Source organism: Salvelinus namaycush, chromosome 11 (genome assembly GCF_016432855.1).
Source record: "Salvelinus namaycush isolate Seneca chromosome 11, SaNama_1.0, whole genome shotgun sequence".
Classification (NCBI taxonomy): domain Eukaryota; kingdom Metazoa; phylum Chordata; class Actinopteri; order Salmoniformes; family Salmonidae; genus Salvelinus; species Salvelinus namaycush.
In genome coordinates, this window is record NC_052317.1 from 19362534 (window position 1) to 19373944 (window position 11411).

Below are 11411 nucleotides of genomic sequence, written 5' to 3' on the forward strand. Positions count from 1 at the left end.
GGTGGTCACCACTCCTCCGCTAATTAGTGAACCTCCACCCATAAAAGGATTGATCGCTGACCTCAGCAGCGATACCAACCCTAATTATGCCATTAGCGGAAAAAACAGCCGAAATTGCGAACGCTCTCCAAAATCAACCATAAAACACAGGCTTTGTGATGGTTCTCCCCACTTTTGCACTGATGTATCGCCATAAAAATGTGGCATCGGTCCAATACCACAGTGTACAGCTGAAGCACGTGCCAGACATGGCTAACATGAGGGGACAGGTGGATAGAACTGAGCAACTATTGACAAAAGCAGGAAATGAAAACATTCTGCTAGCCGAGGAACAGCGTTTGAAATCTGAACAATTATAAGTAATTGCAAATACTTATGACGATGAACGAGCACAAACTCTTCAACAAAATCGTTGTCTCCAGGAACAACTCGATTTAGCAAAAACCAAATACAAGATAGTCCACTCCAAACTAGATAATCTGTTGAGTTATCTACAAACAGGAACGCACAATTTGATAACATGCAGGCAGTTTTGTTGAACGTTACTCAGAGTAACAATGTTCTACTCCAAATTCTGCAGACCAAAGACGATCAGTTGATGAACACAATGACTAAGTTGGAGGACAAATCAGAAGAACTCATTGAAGTCGCTGACCAAATGAATGATGAGAGAACTCAGGTGATGAAGATGGAAATCTTGATTTCTAAGCAAGCGGAAGAAATCTCATCACTGAATCTCTCGCTCCGTACTCAAGACCTCTATCTGCAAACCATGGCAGATAAGTTTGAGACCGAAAGGAGCAAGTGCGACACGTGTCCAAAATCAGTACTCTAAGAGCTCAAGTGGACTCTGCAATGCAGCAGAATACCACCCTTAGGTACCATCTGGAGGAAGTCCAGAATGGTCACGCTCTACCGCGTGACTATCCATCCAAGCAACCGGTGCCCGGTACTCAAAGGAGTGAAGACGATAGGTTTCAGACATTGCCTCCATCGTGTGTGCCTCAGTCTTCTCCTCTTGGCCATTCGGTACTGAGTAATATGGCGCCTCTTGGCCAACAAAGCCAAAGCTTGGCTTCTCCTCTTGGCCTTTCGGCCCCACTTTCCCCACAGGCTGAAGCCAACCCTCTCCGCCCGCTTGACGCGGAATACCTTGACAAACTCGTCAAGAATTTCCCCACCTTTGACCCCGTTCCAGGTCAGCCAAACGATACTGAGACGTTCCTAGCTGACATAGAGGACGCGTTGGATGGCTACCCGTAGTTCTGACAGGGTTTACCTGTTGAAGCGAACGTCGAATAGACACATGACAAGGTTCATTCGCCTACAACAGCAACACGTGCTAAATGACTACGCTAAACTTGCCACAGCTTTGAAATTAGAATTCAGTGGTTCTGCAACTCGCAAACACGATAGCTCACTGGCTAACACGGTCAAACAAGCTCGAAACGAACACCCACAAGCTTACTATCATAGGCTTCGTTCAGCTTACTCTGGCCTACTCACTGAAACAGGCATGGAAGACCTCTTACCATTTAAACAAATGTTCCTGTCGAACATGTATCCCACCTTCATTACCTACTTGGGCCCTGCAACCCACGTTGGCTTGCCTATCTTACAACTCAGAGAGCTTGCAAGCACAGCTTTTGAGGCATCAAAAGCTCGCAACGCTAAAGGCCCTGACCACTCGGTTCTGAAGTTTGACCAGGAGCACTCACTCCAGTCAGAGGGTGCATTATCAGGTATCGGAGCGTTAAGAGATGACGCACAACAACAGTTTCTACCATGAAACCATGATTCCAATAACCTCCGCGGTCAAAATAACTGTAAAGTACGTCGCCATCAAAACGACTACCGCTACAATCGACCTGTTCACTACGTTCCTGCACCCAACCCACACAAAGTGTCAGAGCACAAGGGTAACAATGGGTTGAAGGATGATCAAAACGTAGACCAATGTTCTCCAGAAGCTCCACTACGTGAAGAACTAAAGCGAGAAACATTTGAGAAAAGGGTAAAAGATAAGTCACAAGGACTAGACGGGGAATTACCGGACACCAGGTTTGCAGGAATTAACACCCATAGCAAGGACGTTAAAATTCAAATCTCTCCCGCTCTCACTCAAGACCCTATCCAGGGCCCGCTTGATCAAGAAACAAGCCCACGGGCTTTGTCTATAGACTCTGATACAAAGGTTGCGAAGAAAAAGGTTAAACGCTTCGTTAAAGCCAAGCTCACTCAAAATCTGAAAAGTCGATCTGCTTCCACCTTGAACAGAATTGACAAATCACGTCATTGCGAACGACCACTCCACTTTGTGGGGGATATGTACACTAAACACGAATCGAAACGACCATACCTGGAAACAGTCCTGGAGGACTGCTTAACTTGTCATGCGCTAATTGATTCGGGTGCGACAATATCACTCATCTCTCAAACATTGTTTGAGGATCTAAAAAGGGCTTTGAAGCCAATTAAACGTTGGTTAAAAGTGGAACGATGCGACACTACACTTCGAGGGGTCACTCAGACTACCTCGCCTCTCACATTGAGAGTCATGCTGAAACTACACTTCAAGGACATATCGCTCGTCCACCCTGTGTATGTTACCAGCCTCGAAACTGTACCCCTGCTACTTGGAGCAGACTTGATGGATCGGTTACTCCCATTGATGGATTGGAAAACCAACCAGGTATGGTCACAGGCTACAGTGCCTTCTCCACCGACCACACTGTCTTCCCCTAACACTAGCTGCAACGCAGTCATTCACGAGGGGTATCTGTCAAAAGCACCCCTTGGGAAAAAGACGTTTAGAAACCTCTTGGTGCAGAATCCGATCCAAGGTGATATTACGATATCTCGACACATTTCATCAGCCAATCTGATTGGCAATTCTTGTCATGATTTCGAGCCAGCTGTCTCTGTGAATGAGCAACTTCCCTCCTCCTTGCAGTCATGCAATACGGTAGTTGAGATGAACTTCTCTTGCCCTTCGGACACTTCCGCAAAGCACTGCGGCCGTCTCAGCAAGAAAAACATTGATGCGCAGAGTATACTCTGCTTCCGATGATACACCTTCCGCTTTGTGGGGGACTGTCAACCCTTACAATGACACTAATGGCGTCAGTTCAGCAACTGACCCGATGACTCCCACTGGTGAAACACTTTGCGATATCACAGACCGATATCCTCGTCTCAGTTTGTAGGTACTGAAGAGGTCGCCACACGCGGACGCGGTGGTGACTGACAGACCTCAACAGCCACTGAGGGTGTTGAAGCACAAACACCAGGAGATTTGGTTGAAAGGTTACAGCCATTCTCATAATAACGCGGCCACTGACAAATCGTACATAGGGTCCGAACGTTTCGTTTGCGCCTCGGATACCAACACCACATGCTGGTGGGAGGGTCCCGAGACACAAAGGGGGGGAATAGTAGCCCAGACCCATGATGAGCCTTATCGAGGCCGGTGGGGGGTTCGAGACTACGGACAACACCGTAAGAGGCCGCCAGAGCATAAATCAAATCTAGTTGTAAACTCCCCTTTGAGAACAGTAAGGAGCAGACAGGCCCCTAGACGGGGATTATCTTAGAACACATCTACGGTAGAACTGAGGTGTACCACACTGGTCGTAAAGGAAGTCCAGTGGACTTGTCCACCTCCAAAACAAATGGCAACAATAATCATTCCTTGCCATGTGTAGTAGTCACTACAAGACAACTAGTAAAATGTTCTAATCGTGTATTCCTGTAGGATAACATTTCAGAATAAATCGGTAGGACAACTGGACCCCTTGAGTACCAGTACCAATACCACAGTCAGTCCAGCAACACTCGGTAAGAGGATTAGTAACCTCACAAGTTAAATTGCTATTGATAAAAGCAACATAGGAGTCACTCAGAGTGCAGCACAGCAATTGGTTAGGAGCATGTAAAACGTCAGCCATCCTCTTTGGCGCCATCTTGACAACGCACAATCTTTTCCTCTCTACCCTGATTTCATGAGGGCAATATAGACAGAAACAGCTTGAGAGGAGGAATCTCTATACTATCTCAACTTTCAGTGCTTACTACCCACAAATTTGAGCCTCAGTTTAGATACACCGGCTCTGACGCTCGTTGGATGTGGCAGGGCTTGAAAACTTTTACGAACTACAAAGGGAAACCCAGACACGAGCTGGCCAGTGACACGAGCCTACCAGACGAGCTAAATGCCTTTTATGCTCGCTTCGAGGCAAGCAACACTGAAGCATGCACGAGAGCACCAGCTATTCTGAATGACTGTGTGATAATGCTCTCAGTAGCCGATGTGAGTAAGACCTTTAAACTTTCTACCACAGCATTAAACTGGCTACCACAGCATTCTGCAGCGATATGCCATCCCGTCTGGTTAGCGCTTAGTGGGACTATCATTTGTTTTTGAACAGGACAATGACCCAACACACCTCCAGGCTGTGTAAGGGCTCTTTGACCAATAAGGAGAGTGATGGAATGCTGCATCAGATGATCTGGCCTCAACAATCACCCAACCTCAACCCAATTGAGATGGTTTGGGATGAGTTGGACCGCAGAGTGAAGGAAAAGCAGCCAACAAGTGCTCAGCATATGTGGGAACTCCTCCAAGACTGTTGGAAAAGCATTCCGAGTGAAGCTGGAGAATGCCAAGAGTGTGCAGGGCTGTCATCAAGGCAAAGGGTGGCTACTTTGAAGAATCTCAAATATAAATTATATTTTATTTTTGTTTAACACTTTTTTGTTACTACATGATTCCATATGTGTAATTTCATAGTTATGATGTCTTCACTATTATTATACAATGCAGAAAATAGTAAAAATAAAGAAAAACCCTTGAATGAGTAGGTGTGTCCAAACTTTTGACTGGTACTGTAATTACTAACTGATATTGAATTACCAACCTGAAATATGGTCTCAAAAATGATTTACAGAAATGGTATAACCAGAGCTACACAATCTTAAAGTGGGCTTTTGTACCCTCCATCAGTCAGCATGAGCTGACTGTACCTATAATGATCCAGAGAAATTCACTGACAAAGGGTGCCTGCCTGGCAAAGGCACCCACAAACACAGAACGGCTTACATAAGCATGAACATAGACAACAAGCAATCAGCCATGTCTCAAAGCAGTAATGAGATGTGAACTGGCATCCAACTCTTCTGTCATCGCTGCAGCAGTGGCAGACAAAGAAGTGATTACTTGTTTTCCTTTTTTCTTTCCTTCGAATTTGAGTTTGACTATAACCCTCACTCGGACAGTATTGACATAAAATACAAAGAACAGAGGAAATAGTAAATATTGTTTTAATTATATAGGTTTCTTATTGACATAATGGCATTTATTTTGAAGTAAATGTTGTTTGCACCACACAACTTGATTGATGAACCAAAGGTAAATAGTCTCTTGTTAAGGGCACATGACTGCAAAAGAGGCCTTCCATCTGTACTTAAAATGGGGATGTCTGACCATCAACAGTGGGGTCTCTGTCTCCCTATCTGGATAAGGCTGATCCCACACAGCTTACATTTCTGTAGTGTGGTCATTCAATATATCTCAAATATTGCAAATAAACACAGGATGCACATGTAGGTACAGTTATACCATTTATTTCACTGATCAAATTCCCATCCTTAAAATTTGACATGAACGAATCACACAAACCTTCCATTCCCATTTTAATGTTTAACAATAATTATACGCAAGGCTTAAAAATCATTCCAGGTATTTCCAAAAACATTTGAAACATACTTCAAGATTTAATTTTTCAATATGACATTTATTTTAAAAAACTAAAACACACATTACTCTAGTTCCTCAGTCAGTGATTTCATTTCAATGGATGGACTTGGATGATATGACAACTCACACAACATCTTCTTTCACTCTCATGACTTTAAGACACAATGATAATGCACTGGGGTGATAGTAGGTAGGTAGTAAGTTATGAGTCGTTAAAAAAAAAAATCACTTGAATTGGATCTCTTCTTTTCAGTATTGACCTGTAATCTAAAGTAAAAACACTGATGACGATTTAGAGACATAATCCAAAAATGGAAAGCATGTAATTCAAGATTGCATCTCTCTTTGTGCTTATTGAGAGTAGAAGCCCAGTAGTATTATACTATAAAAGGCCTCTATCTCTGACTGACTGACAGACTGACTGAGTCAGTCGTCTGTTATTGCAGTGGTAGGCAGCTAAATGACGTTAATCTGGGGTGATCCTGAGGTTTATCGTCAGGGATTACAGGACGGGCAGGCAGGCCAGGCGTATAAAGTGCTGTCCATCCATATCAGCGCAATAATCTCATCTACACTGGCTCTTGTTATTATACTGCATTGGTTTACGTTTAGGTTTCTTTTCTGTTTCTGATTACTGATTGTATTGTCTATGGGGATAACAATCTGCAGATTCTGATAGCAATGCATATAAAATGGCACACAATATATATATAATCTAGGGGAAAGGTTGGGGATCGGCAATGGTGGGATGGGGGATGGCGTGATGCATAGCTGTTTACTTGAAGGACCGGCGGACCTTGCGTCCCTTGAGAGGCTGAGGGGGCCGGTAGTTGTCCTGCATGCAGCAAGGTGCCTCTCCATCACCACTGAACATTAAGCTGCGGAATTTACCCATCTGTCAGGAGACAGAGAGAGAGACAGAGAGACAGAGAGACAGAGAGAGAGAGAGAGACAGAGAGAGAGAGAGAGAGAGAGAAAGAGAGAGAGAGGCCAAAAAGAGAATGGTTAGAATCATAGTGTCTCGGTGCAACTGTGGTCTGTGGCTCATGTTAAAGAAGTGTCTTTGGCTTACTGTGTTCCAGTATTTACATCCCATATTTAGATCACTCAATGAGCAGGATGTGAAATGTAATCCCTGAAACAATACCAATTTAGTACCAATGTTAACACAGAGGTCTAACTGATCATAATGTAGAGTGAAGTTTTACATTTATTTGAATTAATATAGAGAGTACAGGACACAATCAGAGAGAGGAGAATCGAATGGTGTGTGCAACGATACCGGCGTGTAGCTGGTGCATCCCTCTCTGGTCAATAATTCACCTGAGCCTCGTTGTAAACCATGTGGGTCTCGCATTGTCCTGCACAGCCACATGCAATGGCATAAAAACAACCCCCCACAATACCCACAATTGGGAGCAATGGCTGTCCATCAACATCGATGGACAGCCATAAGCAAGCATAGAGTATAAATGAATAAGCATGAAAAATGTCTTCTCTAAATTACTATTAATATGCATGACCGGCTCCATAATTTCAGTGACCTTTAGACATTCAAGACTCTGTACAGTCTCATTTCCAAAGTTCAAAATAAGTTTAGAGCAACAGTATCAATTGACACACTGTTCAACATATTCTCATTTACCGTGAGAACTGAAACACTTCTGAAAGTGCATTCATTTCCTTCATTCTATAATCTCACAATCTGCAAAGATCAACTACAAAGGCTTTCTGCAGTTGCTAACACTCACAGATTTAGACATGGGTCCTACTGCATGTAGGTGAAAGGCTTTTCCAACACAACATTGCATCAGTTCTCTGTCAGAACAGTAAACTCTCTCCACCCACTTTATTGCTGCCTTGCACTACTGCTTAACTTATCTTAACAATGCATATGGTTGGAGGTAGCCCTCCCTAAATTGACACTTTCTTTTCGTCATGACATATGTGGGACAGTGCCTTCGACGGCAGCTTTCACTAAACAAGCATCCTCGGGGTCCCATTTAAACGCTGGCTGGTGAAATTGGACTTGGGGATTTGATATCCCCAAAGGCTCAGCATGGAAAATCAATAATAAGGGGATGTGTCAGCTGTGTACAGTAGCTTACAATAGCTATGTACTGTAGTTTGTGTACGTTTGGTTATTTTATGGTAGGACAAATCATTTTCTGTGGAAATGATTTGCAGACAGTCACAGAAACGTATTTAGTCCATGACCTATCCTTAAGTAACAAGAACATTTCCCAGGACATAGACATATCTGGTATTGACAGATATCTTCAATTCTTGTTAATCTAACTGCACTGTCCAATTTACAATAGCTATTACTGTGAAATAATACCATGATATTGTTTGAGGAGAGTGCACAATTTTGAACTTGAAAATGTATTAGGCACATTTGGGCAGTCTTGATACAAAGTTTTGAACAGAAATGCAATGGTTAATTGGATCAGTCTAAAATGTTGCACATACACTGCTGCCATCTATTGGCCAAAATCTAAATCACGCCTGGGCTGGAATAATACATTGTAGCCTTTCTTTTGCATTTCAAAGATGATGGCACAAAAAAAAATATGCATGTTTTTTTCTTTGTATTATCTTTTACCAGATCTAACGTGTTATATTATCCTACATTAATTTCACATTTCCACAAACTGCAAAGTGTTTCCTTTCAAATGGTATCAAGAATATGCATATCCTTGCTTCAGGTCCTGAGCTACAAGCAGTTAGATTTGGGTATGTCATTTTAGGCGAAAATTGAAAAAAAGGGGCGGATCCAAAAGAGGTTATTAATGTGGGTGTAGGCTGCTTTCGTTGGAAGAGGCAAGCCTCCCAAATATGATACTAGCAGAAGTTACTAAATAAGCGTTATGGGCCACTCAGATAATGTAATCTAAAGTGACAGGCAAAAGTCTTGACCCTCCCTGTTTTGAGTGAATGGCTGAAACTTCTACTAAAAAACTTGCTGGTAAACACAAACTTTGTAGCAATGCTCACCAAGACAAGATGGAAAGCAGAAACCTACTGTACCCACAAACAAGTCCTTTATACTGTATTCTACTGCCAAGAAAGCATTTTATTTTTAGTACCCGCACATACAGTACTTCTAGCTTCATAAAACATTTGATTATTTTCTAAAAGATGTCCTATGACATCTGACCTCAAACTGAACTCTTTCAATTAACTGGGGCTGATGAAGCTGATTAGTGAAAGGAGAACACATTTCCTTGTTATGAAGATACTGTATAAAAGTATTGTACCTGGGTAGGGCTGACACTGATCGGTTCCTTCAGGACGATCCAGGTGACACTCTCCAGCAGAGGGGGAGTGGTCAGGGAGCCATCATATGTCCAGTAGTCCAGTGAGCAAGGCAACAGAGTTTTGGCATCAAAGTTGGAAAATGTAGTTTGCTTTCCCTAAAGAATGCACAAATTGTGATTGAATACACAATGATTAAACAAAGTCTTACTTCAACATTCCCAACCAATTCTAGTCATTCGAGGCAAGATTTCTAAATACCATTTAAGATCAATTTGATTTCACCTTTGATTTGATGGCCCCCAGAGCATCGAGAACCTTCTGCAGTCTGGGGTTTGCAGCACCAATCTATAAGAAACAAGAATTCACAAAGCCATCCAAGGGAATCAGGCTACTTTCAGAATGCACTTAGAGGGAAACAAATAAACAGTATATGAACAAACACATAAATCGTATTAGATCTGCACCTTCAGGAACACTCCAACCACAGCGAGTCCATCGGGTTCACTAGCGGCCTCACCAAAGCTAGGGTACTTGGTGTTCCAGTGCACCAGATGGAGCTTGACAAAACAAAGTCAGGTTTAACTCAGGTAGCCAATGAAAAGTCTAATCTGAAGCCATACGGCTTGCCCTGTTGTATAATCTAGGTCTAGGACTGCCTACCTCACAGGGGAACTTGATTCCATTGACGGTGTGCTCAGAGCCTTTGTCGTCGCAGGCGCCCCAGTGGAAGTGGAACTGCTTCAGCCTGTATGTGCCGGTGATGGGGCCTCCGGTCAGTGCTGTGGATAGGAACACACACGCACACACAAACTTTTAACGTTGCTTTTCAAAATGAACTATGTTTATGAGCATCTGCGTGTGTCCAAATGCAGTCAAATGACATGATTAATGCCATCACGTAATGATAAGGTAGGATAGGAAACATTCATTTTTAACAATGTAGTCTGCAGACTGATGTGCTTGCTCCCAGCACCACAACAAAAGACAACGACCTGATAACTAGCGTACTTCAGCCCAAAGATACTAAAACCTTCAGAATGAACACCTGCCAGCCTGCTCTAACGTCACCTATCATCAATGTTATCTACCGTACAGCAGCCTATGTGCACAATGGACAAAGACAGTGCATCAAGGAAATGAATTCACCACTGTGTTTGATATTTGTTTTAAGCAAAGCCACTGAAGTTACCATGCAAAGCCACCGAAGTGAACATGTAACCAGTTAGCCGCAACACTCGTTCTCTTGTTGCCGCTTCCCCTTTCTATTCCACTCCTCACCTTACTAAATGCTCACCTCAGAACCCAAGTGAGAAATGGAGATAATAATTTATTGACATATTAGCTGTATCTCATTATATATGAATTCAAAGGCTTACTTGAACTGTCAACATCATCCACAAAGCCAACTTGGAAGGAATGGCCATTGTTCAGAATGTCTGTGGAGTTGGAGGGGTCATAGTTCAGTTTGAGTGGCTTCAAGGTAGAATCGTAGGAGGTTTGACCAGGAATAATATCAATGGGAGACTGCCTGGGTCCATTAGCAACAGGAAAGCCATCACACCATTTCTCAGGTCCTACGATGGAAAAAACAAGGGACAGAGTCAAACAGAAGAAAAACACAAATGTATCATATTCACTCTATTCCAAACAGTCCGATGATATCTGTGTTCTCACATATACATGTATAAATGTATGATCATAACCTAATAATGTAGGGCTAACTATGCATGTATTAACAGTAACATGTCAGAAAATATTAACACTTATTCACAGAAGTTATTTTGCGCCGGTAAGAAATGTACTCATGCAACAAAATCAGTTACTCATGCAACAAAATCATGCAACTGTTGAAATTTACAGTTTCAACTAGTAGTTCCAAAAGTGGAGTCAACATCAGATGACAATGTAGAATAGATTCTAGAATGCCTCACCATCAGATGGTCCATATCCCCAGCTGTGAGACATGATTATTGACTTGTGTTCCTATACGAATATAATCCCTTTCAATGGTAAAACCCAGATACAAGGATCCAGTTTGTGCTAACCTTGAGAAAACAAGTGTCAGGGTTTATATAGACTTCCCCTCCTGACAGTAGGCCTACATCAAGTGGGTGGGTTTGGCCTCTTGGTTTTAGCGCAGTCTAGTCATCACAGCAGGAGGTGTTCAAGCACCCATCAATAGACGATCCGAGTCACACCTCCATGTTCATTTGGTCCCATTCACTGTGGAGCGCATCACTCTATCCGTCGACCTTCTATCGGATGGTGAGAATGAAGCAGACCCTGTTGAGAGCGCACCCTCAAAACGTGTGCATCCCAGACAATATAGTCTTGCCAAAAGATTTGGCGTTCGTAGACTAACATTACACACATGTTAGGTGCGGTTTATTCACCA

The 11411-nt window shown here is 42.9% G+C and overlaps 1 protein-coding gene across 1 annotated transcript; it reads right to left on the reverse strand.

Annotated features, from left to right (window-relative positions):
- Nucleotides 1-5602: 5602 nt before the first annotated feature.
- cahz (carbonic anhydrase) lies at nt 5603-11099 on the reverse strand. The gene is made up of 7 exons (XM_039003925.1): nt 10948-11099; nt 10393-10590; nt 9677-9795; nt 9481-9573; nt 9299-9361; nt 9016-9171; nt 5603-6650 (listed from the first exon to the last, which is right to left on the reverse strand). Exons 1-7 carry the CDS (start codon nt 10979-10981, stop codon nt 6531-6533), a joined length of 783 nt encoding a protein of 260 aa, XP_038859853.1. The 5' UTR covers nt 10982-11099; the 3' UTR covers nt 5603-6530.
- Nucleotides 11100-11411: the final 312 nt, after the last annotated feature.